Below are 17,374 nucleotides of genomic sequence, written 5' to 3' on the forward strand. Positions count from 1 at the left end.
GGCAACTGGCGGTGTTGGAGCCCAGGGACAGGTGGAGGAGGAGGAGGTTGGAGGAGGTAGGAGGGATTGCCACACACACAGCAGGGGAACAGCTGACGTTACTGAACCCCAATAACAGAGGAGGGACTGTTGACTGTGCGTACAGCACTTCTGGACGGCAACTGGCGGTGTTGGAGCCCAGGGACAGGTGGAGGAGGAGGAGGTTGGAGGAGGTAGGAGGGATTGCCACACACACAGCAGGGTAACAGCTGACGTTACTGAACCCCAATAACAGAGGAGGGACTGTTGACTGTGCGTACAGCACTTCTGGACGGCAACTGGCGGTGTTGGAGCCCAGGGACAGGTGGAGGAGGAGGAGGTTGGAGGAGGTAGGAGGGATTGCCACACACACAGCAGGGGAACAGCTGACGTTACTGAACCCCAATAACAGAGGAGCGACTGTTGACTGTGCGTACAGCACTTCTGGACGGCAACTGGCGGTGTTGGAGCCCAGGGACAGGTGGAGGAGGAGGAGGTTGGAGGAGGTAGGAGGGATTGCCACACACACAGCAGGGTAACAGCTGACGTTACTGAACCCCAATAACAGAGGAGGGACTGTTGACTGTGCGTACAGCACTTCTGGACGGCAACTGGCGGTGTTGGAGCCCAGGGACAGGTGGAGGAGGAGGAGGTTGGAGGAGGTAGGAGGGATTGCCACACACACAGCAGGGGAACAGCTGACGTTACTGAACCCCAATAACAGAGGAGCGACTGTTGACTGTGCGTACAGCACTTCTGGACGGCAACTGGCGGTGTTGGAGCCCAGGGACAGGTGGAGGAGGAGGAGGTTGGAGGAGGTAGGAGGGATTGCCACACACACAGCAGGGGAACAGCTGACGTTACTGAACCCCAATAACAGAGGAGGGACTGTTGACTGTGCGTACAGCACTTCTGGATGGCAACTGGCGGTGTTGGAGCCCAGGGACAGGTGGAGGAGGAGGAGGTTGTGTTATGGTTCTCAATGGCAAGAGAACATAGCCCAGCAAACATAAGTACTAGCTCTTGGAAGGATGGAAACTAAACTGACCATGAACTAAACCTGCCGCACAACTAACAGTAGCCGGGTAGCGTTGCCTACGTTTTTTATCCCTAGACGCCCAGCGCCGGCCGGAGGACTAACTAATCCTGGCAGAGGAAAATATAGTCCTGGCTCACCTCTAGAGAAATTTCCCCGATAGGCAGACAGAGGCCCCCACATATATTGGCGGTGATTTTAGATGAAATGACAAACGTAGTATGAAAATAGGTTTAGCAAAATTGAGGTCCGCTTACTATATAGCAGGAAGACAGAAAGGGCACTTTCATGGTCAGCTGAAAACCCTATCAAAACGCCATCCTGAAATTACTTTAAGACTCTAGTATTAACTCATAACATCAGAGTGGCAATTTCAGATCACAAGAGCTTTCCAGACACAGAAACGAAACTACAGCTGTGAACTGGAACAAAATGCAAAAACAAACGAGGACTAAAGTCCAACTTAGCTGGGAGTTGTCTAGCAGCAGGAACATGCACAGAAAGGCTTCTGATTACAATGTTGACCGGCATGGAAGTGACAGAGGAGCAAGGTTAAATAGCGACTCCCACATCCTGATGGAAACAGGTGAACAGAGGGGATGATGCACACCAGTTCAATTCCACCAGTGGCCACCGGGGGAGCCCAAAATCCAATTTCACAACAGTACCCCCCCTCAAGGAGGGGGCACCGAACCCTCACCAGAACCACCAGGGCGATCAGGATGAGCCCTATGAAAGGCACGGACCAGATCGGAGGCATGAACATCAGAGGCAGTCACCCAAGAATTATCCTCCTGACCGTATCCCTTCCATTTGACCAGATACTGGAGTTTCCGTCTGGAAACCCGGGAGTCCAAGATTTTTTCCACAACGTACTCCAACTCGCCCTCAACCAACACCGGAGCAGGAGGCTCAACGGAAGGCACAACCGGTACCTCATACCTGCGCAACAATGACCGATGAAAAACATTATGAATAGAAAAAGATGCAGGGAGGTCCAAACGGAAGGACACAGGGTTAAGAATCTCCAATATCTTGTACGGGCCGATGAACCGAGGCTTAAACTTAGGAGAAGAAACCCTCATAGGGACAAAACGAGAAGACAACCACACCAAGTCCCCAACACAAAGCCGAGGACCAACCCGACGCCGGCGGTTGGCAAAAAGCTGAGTCTTCTCCTGGGACAACTTCAAATTGTCCACTACCTGCCCCCAAATCTGATGCAACCTCTCCACCACAGCATCCACTCCAGGACAATCCGAAGATTCCACCTGACCAGAAGAAAATCGAGGATGAAACCCCGAATTACAGAAAAAAGGAGACACCAAGGTGGCAGAGCTGGCCCGATTATTGAGGGCAAACTCCGCTAAAGGCAAAAAAGCAACCCAATCATCCTGATCTGCAGACACAAAACACCTCAAATATGTCTCCAAGGTCTGATTCGTCCGCTCGGTCTGGCCATTAGTCTGAGGATGGAAAGCAGACGAGAAAGACAAATCTATGCCCATCCTAGCACAGAATGCCCGCCAAAATCTAGACACGAATTGGGTTCCTCTGTCAGAAACGATATTCTCCGGAATACCATGCAAACGGACCACATTTTGAAAAAACAGAGGAACCAACTCGGAAGAAGAAGGCAACTTAGGCAGGGGAACCAAATGGACCATCTTAGAGAAACGGTCACACACCACCCAGATGACAGACATCTTCTGAGAAACAGGAAGATCCGAAATAAAATCCATCGAGATGTGCATCCAGGGCCTCTTCGGGATAGGCAAGGGCAACAACAATCCACTAGCCCGAGAACAACAAGGCTTGGCCCGAGCACAAACGTCACAAGACTGCACAAAGCCTCGCACATCTCGAGACAGGGAAGGCCACCAGAAGGACCTTGCCACCAAATCCCTGGTACCAAAGATTCCAGGATGACCTGTCAACGCAGAAGAATGAACCTCAGAAATGACTTTACTGGTCCAATCATCAGGAACAAACAGTCTACCAGGTGGGCAACGATCAGGTCTATCCGCCTGAAACTCCTGCAAGGCCCGCCGCAGGTCTGGAGAAACGGCAGACAATATCACTCCATCCTTAAGGATACCTGTAGGTTCAGAGTTACCAGGGGAGTCAGGCTCAAAACTCCTAGAAAGGGCATCCGCCTTAACATTCTTAGAACCCGGCAGGTAGGACACCACAAAATTAAACCGAGAGAAAAACAACGACCAGCGCGCCTGTCTAGGATTCAGGCGTCTGGCGGACTCAAGATAAATTAGATTTTTGTGGTCAGTCAATACCACCACCTGATGTCTAGCCCCCTCAAGCCAATGACGCCACTCCTCAAAAGCCCACTTCATGGCCAAAAGCTCCCGATTCCCAACATCATAATTCCGCTCGGCGGGCGAAAATTTACGCGAGAAAAAGGCACAAGGTCTCATCACGGAACAATCGGAACTTCTCTGCGACAAAACCGCCCCAGCTCCGATTTCAGAAGCGTCGACCTCAACCTGAAAAGGAAGAGCAACATCAGGCTGACGCAACACAGGGGCGGAAGAAAAGCGGCGCTTAAGCTCCCGAAAGGCCTCCACAGCAGCAGGGGACCAATCAGCAACATCAGCACCCTTCTTAGTCAAATCAGTCAATGGTTTAACAACATCAGAAAAACCAGCAATAAATCGACGATAAAAGTTAGCAAAGCCCAAAAATTTCTGAAGACTCTTAAGAGAAGAAGGTTGCGTCCAATCACAAATAGCCTGAACCTTGACAGGATCCATCTCGATGGAAGAGGGGGAAAAAATATATCCCAAAAAGGAAATCTTTTGAACCCCAAAAACGCACTTAGAACCCTTCACACACAAGGAATTAGACCGCAAAACCTGAAAAACCCTCCTGACCTGCTGGACATGAGAGTCCCAGTCATCCGAAAAAATCAAAATATCATCCAGATACACAATCATAAATTTATCCAAATAATCACGGAAAATGTCATGCATAAAGGACTGAAAGACTGAAGGGGCATTTGAAAGACCAAAAGGCATCACCAAATACTCAAAGTGGCCCTCGGGCGTATTAAATGCGGTCTTCCACTCATCCCCCTGCTTAATTCGCACCAAATTATACGCCCCACGGAGATCTATCTTAGAGAACCACTTGGCCCCCTTTATGCGAGCAAACAAATCAGTCAGCAGTGGCAACGGATATTGATATTTAACCGTGATTTTATTCAAAAGCCGATAATCAATACACGGCCTCAAAGAGCCATCTTTCTTAGCCACAAAGAAAAAACCGGCTCCTAAGGGAGATGACGAAGGACGAATATGTCCCTTTTCCAAGGACTCCTTTATATATTCTCGCATAGCAGCATGTTCAGGCACAGACAGATTAAATAAACGACCCTTAGGGTATTTACTACCCGGAATCAAATCTATGGCACAATCGCACTCCCGGTGCGGAGGTAATGAACCAAGCTTAGGTTCTTCAAAAACGTCACGATATTCAGTCAAGAATTCAGGAATCTCAGAGGGAATAGATGATGAAATGGAAACCACAGGTACGTCCCCATGCGTCCCCTTACATCCCCAGCTTAACACAGACATAGCTTTCCAGTCAAGGACTGGGTTATGAGATTGCAGCCATGGCAATCCAAGCACCAACACATCATGTAGGTTATACAGCACAAGAAAGCGAATAATCTCCTGATGATCCGGATTAATCCGCATAGTTACTTGTGTCCAGTATTGTGGTTTATTACTAGCCAATGGGGTGGAGTCAATCCCCTTCAGGGGTATAGGAGTTTCAAGAGGCTCCAAATCATACCCACAGCGTTTGGCAAAGGACCAATCCATAAGACTCAAAGCGGCGCCAGAGTCGACATAGGCATCCGCGGTAATAGATGATAAAGAACAAATCAGGGTCACAGATAGAATAAACTTAGACTGTAAAGTGCCAATTGAAACAGACTTATCAAGCTTCTTAGTACGCTTAGAGCATGCTGATATAACATGAGTTGAATCACCGCAATAGAAGCACAACCCATTTTTTCGTCTAAAATTCTGCCGTTCACTTCTGGACAGAATTCTATCACATTGCATATTCTCTGGCGTCTTCTCAGTAGACACCGCCAAATGGTGCACAGGTTTGCGCTCCCGCAGACGCCTATCGATCTGGATAGCCATTGTCATGGACTCATTCAGACCCGCAGGCACAGGGAACCCCACCATAACATCCTTAATGGCATCAGAGAGACCCTCTCTGAAATTCGCCGCCAGGGCGCACTCATTCCACTGAGTAAGCACAGCCCATTTACGGAATTTCTGGCAGTATATTTCAGCTTCGTCTTGCCCCTGAGATAGGGACATCAAGGCTTTTTCCGCCTGAAGCTCTAACTGAGGTTCCTCATAAAGCAACCCCAAGGCCAGAAAAAACGCATCCACATTGAGCAACGCAGGATCCCCTGGAGCCAATGCAAAAGCCCAATCCTGAGGGTCGCCCCGGAGCAAGGAAATCACAATCCTGACCTGCTGAGCAGGATCTCCAGCAGAGCGAGATTTCAGGGACAAAAACAACTTGCAATTATTTTTGAAATTTTGAAAGCAAGATCTATTCCCCGAGAAAAATTCAGGCAAAGGAATTCTAGGTTCAGATATAGGAACATGAACAACAAAATCTTGTAAATTTTGAACTTTCGTGGTGAGATTATTCAAACCTGCAGCTAAACTCTGAATATCCATTTTAAACAGGTGAACACAGAGCCATTCCAGGATTAGAAGGAGAGAGAGAGAGAGAAAGGCTGCAATATAGGCAGACTTGCAAGAGATTCAATTACAAGCACACTCAGAACTGAAGGGAAGGGAAAAAAAAAAAAAAAAAATCTTCAGCAGACTTCTCTTTTCTCTCCTTTCTCAGTCAATTAATTTAACCCTTTTTGGCCGGTCAAACTGTTATGGTTCTCAATGGCAAGAGAACATAGCCCAGCAAACATAAGTACTAGCTCTTGGAAGGATGGAAACTAAACTGACCATGAACTAAACCTGCCGCACAACTAACAGTAGCCGGGTAGCGTTGCCTACGTTTTTTATCCCTAGATGCCCAGCGCCGGCCGGAGGACTAACTAATCCTGGCAGAGGAAAATATAGTCCTGGCTCACCTCTAGAGAAATTTCCCCGATAGGCAGACAGAGGCCCCCACATATATTGGCGGTGATTTTAGATGAAATGACAAACGTAGTATGAAAATAGGTTTAGCAAAATTGAGGTCCGCTTACTAGATAGCAGGAAGACAGAAAGGGCACTTTCATGGTCAGCTGAAAACCCTATCAAAACGCCATCCTGAAATTACTTTAAGACTCTAGTATTAACTCATAACATCAGAGTGGCAATTTCAGATCACAAGAGCTTTCCAGACACAGAAACGAAACTACAGCTGTGAACTAGAACAAAATGCAAAAACAAACGAGGACTAAAGTCCAACTTAGCTGGGAGTTGTCTAGCAGCAGGAACATGCACAGAAAGGCTTCTGATTACAATGTTGACCGGCATGGAAGTGACAGAGGAGCAAGGTTAAATAGCGACTCCCACATCCTGATGGAAACAGGTGAACAGAGGGGATGATGCACACCAGTTCAATTCCACCAGTGGCCACCGGGGGAGCCCAAAATCCAATTTCACAACAAGGTTGGAGGAGGTAGGAGGGATTGCCACACACACAGCAGGGGAACAGCTGACGTTACTGAACCCCAATAACAGAGGAGCGACTGTTGACTGTGCGTACAGCACTTCTGGACGGCAACTGGCGGTGTTGGAGCCCAGGGACAGGTGGAGGAGGAGGAGGTTGGAGGAGGTAGGAGGGATTGCCACACACACAGCAGGGGAACAGCTGACGTTACTGAACCCCAATAACAGAGGAGCGACTGTTGACTGTGCGTACAGCACTTCTGGACGGCAACTGGCGGTGTTGGAGCCCAGGGACAGGTGGAAAAGCAGAGGAACACAATGTAGGCCGAAGCCTGAGAAAGTCGAAAGGGAACCTTTAACCCCCCCCCAAGGCGTTTGTAGCTGAAAGAGCCAGCTTGTGCAGCACAAAAGATGCAAAAGGAAAAGGTGGCTCTTTTCATCATGCTCCTTGCAAACACAGAACTAAACACTTATAAAATGTGTCCCCTGCAACCGTAAAACCGTCCTGGAGGTGGGACTTTCCTTCGTAATGTGACGCAGCACAGCCGTCATTCCTACCCCCCCGGCGCCGCGCACCGGCTCCTCAGCGTTGTTTGATTCCGTCCCGGAGCCTGCGCTGTTATGTTATCCCGTGGCCAGGCACACTTAGCGCTGCCCGTCTTCTGGCATCATTTGGTGTCAGGATGGCTGCGCCTGTGCGGCCGCGCTGGCAGAGAGCCCGCCTCGCAGTGTCTTCTGATTTAATCCCACTGGGGGCCTGGGATCCATGGACATGCGCAGTGCATATCTGAACCTCTCACTCCCCTCCCTACGGCTTCTTAAGACTGTGCGGTGTCACGGCCGTGGCATGCTATTAGGGACCAGCTGACACCGAACAGTCTGAAGAAGCCATAGGGAGATGAGTGAGAGGTGGAGGTTCAGATATGCACTGCGCATGTCCATGGATCCCAGGCCCCCAGTGGGATTAAATCAGAAGACACTGCGAGGCGGGCTCTCTGCCAGCGCGGCCGCACAGGCGCAGCCATCCTGACACCAAATGATGCCAGAAGACGGGCAGCGCTAAGTGTGCCTGGCCACGGGATAACATAACAGCGCAGGCTCCGGGACGGAATCAAACAACGCTGAGGAGCCGGTGCGCGGCGCCGGGGGGGTAGGAATGACGGCTGTGCTGCGTCACATTACGAAGGAAAGTCCCACCTCCGGGATGGTGTTACGGTATCAGTGGACACATTTTATAAGTGTTAAGTTCTGCGTGTGCAAGGTGCTAAACAAAAATAGCTACCTTTTCCTTGTGCAGCATTACTGCTGCACAAGGTGGCTCTTTCAGTAACAAACGCCTTGGGGGGGGGGGACAGATTCCCTTACATTTCAGTTGTTGTGTCAGCGTGGCGGTCGCATGACACATTGCCGGCTACACAGCTGGGGATCAGCTGACGTTACTGAAACCCAATAACACTGGGTCGTATGTTTTGACTGTGCAGACGGCACTTCTGAGCCTCAACTGGCGGTGTTGGAGCCCAGGAATTTAAGTTCAGGTGGTAGAAAGATGAACACAACAGGAGACCTGGATAACGTATACAGTGACCTAATTATTTAATCAGGAGGAGGAGTGGCAAATTCCTGCGAGATCCAGGCCTTGTTCATTTTCAGGAAAGTAAGCCGGTCAACGTTATCGGAGGATAGTCGCATGCGACGGTCAGTTAGTACACCACCTGCAGCACTAAAGACACGTTCCGATAATACACTGGCCGCAGGGCAAGACAGCACCTCCAATGCATACTGGCTTAGCTCTGGCCATGTATCCAGCTTTGAGACCCAAAACTTGAAAGGGGAAGAGCCGTCTGGGAGTACAGCAAGAGGGCAAGACATGTAGTCTGTCACCATCTGACGGAACCGTTGCCTCCTGCTGACTGGAGCCGTCTGTGATGGTGTAGACTTTTGTGGGGGGCACAGAAAACTGTGCCACAGTTGGGCCATACTGGTCTTGCCTTGGGCAGAGGCACTGCTTCTGCTCCCTCTTTGTGCAGAGCCTCCACCACTGCCTGGACGCACTGAGCTGCTTTGGAATGCACTAGCAGCACTTCTCTCAGTTGGAATGGAGAAGATGATGGAATTGACCAGTGTGTCTTGGTACTCCCGCATTTTTCGCTCCCGGTTCAACGGTGTGATGAGGCTTTCTACGTTGTCCCGGTAGCGAGGATCGAGGAGGGTGAACACCCAATAATCAGACATGTTGAGAATGTGGGCGATGCGGCGGTCGTTTCTCAGGCACTGCAGCATGTAATCCACCATGTGCTGCAGACTGCCAACTGCCCAAGAAACGCTGTCCCCTGCTGGAGGCGTGATCTCTGCCTGCTCGTCATCACCCCACCCTCGCTGTACACACTGAGTACTGGACAATTCGGTAACTCCCTCCTCTGGACGGACGTCTTCCTCCTCCATTGACTCCTCCTCATCCTCCTCACAAACTGTCCCCTGCCTACGCGTTTGTGAGGAACCACGTGGCGCTGACTGTCCAGAAGATGATGGAAATGCTGAATCCTCATCCTCCACCTCTTCCACAACATCATCCCTTAGCGCTTGCAGTGATTTTTCAAGCAGGCAGATAAGGGGGACAGTCATGCTGACTAGTGCATCATCTGCACTCGCCATCCGCGTGGAATAATCAAAGGGACGCAAAACCTGGCAGACGTCATTCATAGTGGCCCACTCTGTGGTTGTGAAGTCTGTACGGCGCTGACTGCGACCTTTTTGCGCCTGAAGCAGCTGGTACTCCATTACAGCTTGCTGCTGCTCACACAACCGCTCCAACATATGTAACGTGGAATTCCACCTGGTAGGTAGGTCACATATGATGCGATGTTCCGGCAGGCGGTGTCGGCGCTGCAGAGCCGCAATGCGCGCTTTTGCCGTGCTGGAACGCCGCAAGTGAGCACACTCTAGGCGGACCTTGTGCAGCAGTGCATCAAGATCCGGATAGTCCCTCAAAAAACTCTGCACGACCAAATTGAGCACATGTGCCAGACATGGGATGTGAGTGAGGTTGCCGAGGCCCAGAGCTGCCACCAGATTTCGGCCATTATCACACACTACCATGCCTGGCTGGAGATTCGCTGGCACAAACCACACATCGCTCTCCTGCTTGATGGCATTCCAGAGCTCCTGCGCTGTGTGGCTACGATTCCCCAAAAAAATTAATTTCAACACGGCCTGTTGACGTTTGGCCACGGCTGTGCTCATGTCGGTCGTAACAGGTACACGTTCATCACGGGTCCATGTGGAGGTGGACTGTGACGGCTCCTGCAGCGATGATTCTGAGGAACTGGTGTAAGAGGAGGAGTCAATGCGTACAGAATGGATTCCTGCAATCCTTGGAGTGGGCAGGACACGTCCTGCGCCACTCGCACGGTCTGTACCCGGCTCAACGACATTAACCCAATGGGCAGTGAGGGAAAGGTATCGCCCCTGTCCATGTTGACTGGTCCACGCATCGGTGGTGAGGTGGACCTTGCTACTGACGGCGTTCAGTAGCGCGTGTTTTATGTGTCCCTCCACATGCTTGTGCAGGGCAGGGACGGCTTGCCTGCTGAAGTAAAAGCGGCTGGGCACATTGTACTGGGGGACTGCCAATGACATCAAGTCACGGAAGCTGTCAGTCTCCACCAGCCTGAATGACAGCATTTCCAGTGACAGAAGTTTGGCAATGCCTGCAGTCAGAGCCTGTGCTCGTGGGTGGTTTGACGAGAAAGGCCGCCTTTTCTCCCATGCCTGTACTACCGATGGCTGTAGACTGGGCTGGGAGTGTGTGGATGACTGGGAAAGTGGTGCTGCGGGTGGAATTACAGCGGGTCTCTGGACAACAGGGCCAGAGGTTCTTCCACGGCGATCCTGGGAGGAAGCCGAACCAGCTGCGTGTGAGCTAGAGGAAGAGGCAACACGAGCTGAAGAGGTGGTAGCTGCCGCTGTTGGTTGGCCTACCTCTTCAGTGTGTTTTTCTAACTCCGCCGGGTGCCTGTTGCGCACATGTTTCCACATGTTGGAGGTATTGAGGTTGCTGACATTTTGACCTCTTTTGACTTTTTGATGACACACGTTGCATCTGACATAGCAAATGTCATCTGCAACTGTGTCAAAAAAGGACCAGGCACTGCAAGTCTTGGGAGTGCCCTTTTTGGCTTTTGGAAGAGACATGCTCCTAACGGGTGCCAAAGCGGAGGCTGCAGGATCCGCAGTCTTCCCCCTCCCTCTCCCTCTTTGGGCCGTACGGGGAATCTCTTCCTCAGAGCTGCTCCCACCACCTTCCTGTCCCTCACGCCAAGATGGGTCGAGGACCTCATCATCTACACTACCCTCTGCCCCCAACTGCTCCTCCTGGGTAGTCTGAGCAGCAGAGCACGCACCAGTAAGTGGCACCTGAGTGTCATCATCAGCTGATGCGGCCTGCGATGTGGTGACCGGAGCCACTGGCCCACCCGCCTCTTCAGAGGAAGAGAGAAAAAGCTGTTGGGCATCACTGCACCCTGCCTCTTCTTCCATTTCTCCAATGCTGCTTGGCTGGCCCCCTGTTTCCAAGCCAAGAGATTCAGAGAACAGAAGTAGAGACGGCTCCTGTCCTGGGCTCTCTGTCTGCCTTGGCAATTTGGCAGGTGGTGAAGAGACAGATGGCTGCTCTCCAGTGCTCTGTGTCTGAGAGGATGTGGCACTAATGGAAGTTGATGCATTAGCTGCCATCCATCCGACAACAGCTTCAATTTGTTCTTCACGCAGCAGCGGTGTACGGCGCTCTGACACAAAGCTGCGCATGAACGACTGTTGCCTGGTGAAAGTGGGTGCTGATGAGTCACCGGTGCCCGCAGCAGGCACAGAATCCCCACGTCCCCTCCCTGCTCCGCGCCCACGCCCACGCCCACGTGCCTTACTCACTGCCTTCTTCATCTTGGTTGACTGATAAAGATAAGCAGAAAAGTACTAACGGATTTGTGTGCTTATTCCTGAGCAACTCCTCCTAACAGGTATAAGAAACACTAATTTTCTAAAGTGTGGACTAGACTTTAATATGAGCTAATGTGGCCTACACAAATGTAAAGTGGTGTAACTGGTGTGTTTGGTGAACTTTATTATTTATTTCTTTTTTGGGGGCTGAACTGACAACAGATAGAGTTGCAGTCACACGGAGACCGTGCAGACAGACGTAAACGGCGCTGCAAGGCCCAAAAACCCTCCTCTACGTTATCCTATGTAGTGTTTTTCCACAAGTTAGCTGGAGACGGGTGGAAAGACACTAATAGGATTTTTTTAAATAAATTAGCAGCAACCTACACTACTTGAAAAAAAAAGAAAATTGATTTGGCGGTATGACGCAGTGAACAACCCTGAGCAGGAAACAACCAGGCTATGGCTGCTCACAGACTACAGGGCGAGCTGCAATCACACGGAGACCGTGCAGACAGCCGTAAACGGCGCTGCAAGGCCCAAAAACCCTCCTCTACCTTATCCTATGTAGTGTTTTTCCACAAATTAGCTGGAGACGGGTGGAAAGACACTAATAGGATTTTTTTGAATAAATTAGCAGCAGACTACACTACTTGAAAAAAAAAAAAAAAAAAAAGAACAGTATGAGGCAATGAACCACCCTCCCTGAACTGAATACAACCAGCTATGGATGGCCTATGTGGCTGCACTCAGACTAGAGAGTGGGCTGCACTCACACACACACACACAGACCTTGCAGATCGCTGTGAAAACAGCGCTACAAGGCAAAAGCAAGGTGAATAGTAGGTGAACACAGCGGTTGCTAAATTAGCCTTTGGAAAGCACAAAGAAGCAAATCGCTATCTCTAAACTGTCCCTCAGTCAGCAAACAGCGTCCTGTCACTAACTGAATTCACAGCAGAGTGATCGCAAAATGGCGCCAGCGACTTTTAAACTGCAGCATGACATAATTTCAGCAGCCAATCACAGCCTTGCCAGTAGTTTCATGCCCTCCATGCTAAACAGGATGTGCCCACACTTGGAATCATTCTCATTGGCTGAATTTCTGCATTTTGAATCTTGGAACTTCCGATTCCGGTATCCGATACGCGGCAAGTATCGGAATCCCGGTATCGGAATTCCGATACCGCAAGTATCGGCCGATACCCGATACTTGCGGTATCGGAATGCTCAACACTATTCATTGCTAATTTCAATGCCTTCAAGAAATCAAATATACTGTATTTATAAACCACACATTACATTCCACCTATAAATTTCAATGGAACACAAAAAACTATTAGGAAAAATTGGAACATTCTGCCATTTAATTAAAAATTATAATTAATTATGTCCTTAGCCTGTACACTTGATTAACCCCTTACTGACCTCGGACGTACTATACCGTCCGAGGTCAGCTCCCCTGCTTTGATGCAGGGCTCCGCGGTGAGCCCGCATCAAAGCCGGGACATGTCAGCTGTTTTGAACAGCTGACATGTGCCCGCAATAGGCGCGGGCAGAATCGCGATCTGCCCGCGCCTATTAACTAGTTAAATGCCGCTGTCAAACGCAGACAGCGGCATTTAACTACCGCATCCGGCCGGGCGGCCGGATATGACGTCATCGCCGACTCCCGTCACATGATCGGGGGTCGGCGATGCTTCTGAATGGTAACCATAGAGGTCCTTGAGACCTCTATGGTTACTGATCGCCGGTGGCTGTGAGCGCCACCCTGTGGTCGGCGCTCACAGCACACCTGCAATTCTCCTACATAACAGCGATCTGATGATCGCTGTTATGTAGCAGAGCCGATCGGGCTGTGCCTGCTTCTAGCCTCCCATGGAGGCTATAGAAGCATGGCAAAAGTGAAAAAAAAAAGTTTTTAAAAATGTGAAAAAAATAAAAAAAACATAAAAGTTTAAATCACCCCCCTTTCGCCCCAATCAAAATAAATCAATAAAAAAAAAAATCAAACCTACACATATTTGGTATCGCCGCGTTCAGAATCGCCCGATCTATCAATAAAAAAAAAAGCATTAACCTGATCGCTAAATGGCGTAATGAGAAAAAAAATCGAAACGCCAGAAATACGTTTTTTTGGTCGCCGCGACATTGCATTAAAATGCAATAACGGGCGATCAAAAGAACGTATCTGCACCAAAATGCTACCATTAAAAACGCCAGCTCGGCACGCAAAAAATAAGCCCTCACCTGACCCCAGATCACGAAAAATGGAGACGCTACGAGTATCGGAAAATGGCGTAATTTTTATTTTTATTTTTTTTGCAAAGTTTGGAATTTTTTTTCACCACTTAGGTAAAACATAACCTAGACATGTGAGGTGTCTATGAACTCGTACTGACCTGGAGAATCATAATGGCAGGTCAGTTTTAGCATTTAGTGAACCTAGCAAAATAGGCAAGCAAAAAACAAGTGTGGGATTGCACTTTTTTTGCAATTTCACTGCACTTGGAATTTTTTTCCCGTTTTCTAGTACACGACATGGTAAAACCAATGATGTCGTTCAAAAGTACAACTCGTCCCGCAAAAAATAAGCCCTCACATGGCCAAATTGACGGAAAAATAAAAAAGTTATGGCTCTGTGAAGGAGGGGAGCGAAAAACGAAAACGGAAAAACGAAAAATTCCAAGGTCATGAAGGGGTTAAATAAATATTGTATGATTTCTAAAGATAAACTGCATTAACGACCTGCATGTTCAATATTTATGAGAATGGTTTGTTGCTTACGTAATTTTTTCTGAGAAAATAAATCTTTTGAAACAATTCTACCGTTAAGCACAGCCCAAGTTTTAAGGGACTTTCACGTATGCAGTTTGATGTGTTTAAAACAATTTCGGATAATTAAAAAAGCCCACAAGAACGAGCATCTGAAAGAACCCTGAGGGTATTCCAAAACCATAAGGTCATGGTATATTTTTATGCCATGATTTTCCAAAATCTTAATAAACCACTGCATTTTTGCTGTAATTCTTCAAAATTGTGGCAAAAAAATGTACCCCGACCACCTTGGGTGAACCCATCCTAAGATGACACTGAGACTTTTTTTATAGTGCTATTGATTTTTACATACTACTCAAAAGTGCACTGTTTTACACCAAGGTGTACATTAATCGTTTAAAGGGAATCTGTCAAAAGGAATTCATACCACAAACTATTTACGGTATATGTATATGTAGCTCTTTCAAAGACAAGTGCTATGTTACCCTTACATGGCCAATCCATTCCTCTGTTACCAAGAAATCAGTGTTTGAATAGATGTGCAAATTACACTGTAGATCTAATACATCGGTCACTCTAGCTCTATTCCCTGCCCCGCCTCCACCTGCTTGATTTACTTCTACTTTGCATGAAGTGAGATAGCTTAGAGGCTGTCAGTCAAGCAGAAGGAGGCAGCACTGGGTGGGGAATAGAGCTGGAGTGACAGAGGCTTCAGATCCATAGTCTTATTTAAATATTAATGCAAAAGTTGTTTTCTTAGTAATGGAGGAACAAACTAACAATGTAAAGATATTGCTGGACTTGTCTATGAAAGAGCCACATGAGCATATAGTTTGGAGTGTGAAATCCTGCTGACAGATTCCATTTAAAATCAATCAAAAAGTCTCAAGCCTAATTTATAATGCATATGGATTTCAATGGATAAGAATTGTAAAGATACTAAAATTGAACAGATTTTATATAAATATTTTCAGTTGCAAACACGGAAAATGTAAAATAGGTATAAAACTTTTTTCTTTAATAGAAGTCTGTAATTGTACTAATATCAGTTTATAAACCATTAGTTGATTCACTATTAAATGTCAATGTCAACACTCAAATACACCGTGTGTCAAATAATAAGTTCATTACAATCTGTAAAGGGAGCTATCAAAACTTTACAAAAGTAGTCTCTGTTGTGCTGTCTAGTGGTCAGTCTGGGTACTACAATATGTTATGGACTTTACATACTACTGACCAGTCAATCCTGAAACTGGGTTAACATAAAATACTTATGAGCTGAATTCTGAGCAAGGAAATATGTTATCTCTATAAAAATAGTTTTACTATTTTTCATCTGTTTCCTCCCTATCTACCTTTTAAAACATATTAATGTACTTATATTTGTATTTTCTCATTTACAGATGGGTTTCATGTAGAAAATTCGATGGATGTAAACGTGCCTACTGACAAAACATCTTTTCCTTCTCACACTTCGGATTCATTCAACTCAGGAAATGCTAATGTCATTTTGCCAGCGAGTGAAATGTCAACGACAGAGCCGGCTACTATCAGTACTGTGAAAACATTGCCTGCTTATATTGATCCCAATATAGTTTTTGTTTCCCCAACTCAAGAGCTACAGCCAGATGTTGTAACTATATCACATTCTCTCTATGAAGAGAGTACTTCCATCTCTAGTATTAATCTACCCGAAGAAACAACTCATGCATTAATGCAAGAAAAGATTACAGAACCATTACAATTACTTGACAAAACTACTCAAGACTTTGAAGCATTTGGAGAAACTACTCTGGAAGTCGGAATTTGGGATAAACCCACTCTAAATGTTGCCGAAATGTTTGATGAAGCAGGATCAGCATTTGAACAAACGACTTTTGGAAAAGTAAGAGAAACTGAAAGCCCATTGCTTGAGATAGACGATGGAAATGAACAAACTACTCAAGAATTAATTCCACTGTTTCAAGGAACAGCGCCAATGTCAACCAGCTCAAGCACCACTGAAAGCATTAATCAGTATGATAGTAACAATGACAATATGACGCCTTCCGTTTCTAATTCTACTGTCCTGGAATCAAGCTTCACACATGCAAGTGGGACACAAAGCGCCAGTCATAGTATTGAGAAAGGGCAAGAGAAAGAAGTTATAGACAACAAATCGGAAGAAACTGAATCCTCTACATCAAGTATGGATACTCTCACAAGAAATTCTACAGCTTCTTCATTATTAGAACATTTAACATCTAGCGCGGAATCTTCTGCTGACAAGGGAAAAGAACTTGTTGTGTTCTTTAGTCTACGGGTGACTAATATGCCATTCTCTGATGACCTGTTCAATAAAAGTTCCCCAGAATACAGAGCACTTGAACAGCAATTTCTTCACCTGGTGAGTAAACATTCTTTAGGTCAAAGAGATATGCATTCTCATAGTGGAGCTTTGATGTTCCTAGGCTGCCATTTAGTTGATTTTTCAACAAAGAAAGTCAAGATCGTTTGATCTTTCTTACAAAATACTTTAAAAGAGCTAATAAATCAAATTTACCGTATGTATTGTAGAAAGATCAAATGAGATAGCATATGTCATTTAGAAAACCCTACATAGGAATTATCTACCTTTACCCATAGTCGATCATATGTTAAAGAGAAAGTACTTAGTATTACTGTAATTGATAGATGGAAATGTCCAAATTAGTGCACACAATTCCTGTATTGTTGTGTATGGGTTAGTCACAAAAGTGTCAAAAGGCTGATTCAACCTCCAGGAGTACATTTAAGAGGACCTAACACCAAATTTTTAATTTTGAACTGGATACATTATGTAATAGTGGCCAAAACGTGTGGGAGGGGGTTATTTTTATTTTCTACTTTTGCCTTTATTTTGTAGAGCTATTGAGTTTAGCCAAGTTTAGCCAAGTTTAGCCATCTAATGAGTTAATTTTCGTTA

General features: G+C 47.1%; 1 protein-coding gene across 1 annotated transcript in view; it reads left to right on the top strand.

The window, feature by feature from the left end:
• IMPG1 (interphotoreceptor matrix proteoglycan 1) overlaps positions 1-17,374 on the top strand; it is a 742,521-nt gene that overhangs the window by 646,320 nt on the left and 78,827 nt on the right. Inside the window, exon 13 of the mRNA XM_077289856.1 lies at positions 15,834-16,816. Within this exon, the coding sequence (XP_077145971.1) occupies positions 15,834-16,816 (983 nt within the window). The remainder of the gene's footprint in view (positions 1-15,833; positions 16,817-17,374) is intronic.

Source organism: Ranitomeya variabilis, chromosome 2 (genome assembly GCF_051348905.1).
Source record: "Ranitomeya variabilis isolate aRanVar5 chromosome 2, aRanVar5.hap1, whole genome shotgun sequence".
Lineage (NCBI taxonomy): Eukaryota > Metazoa > Chordata > Amphibia > Anura > Dendrobatidae > Ranitomeya > Ranitomeya variabilis.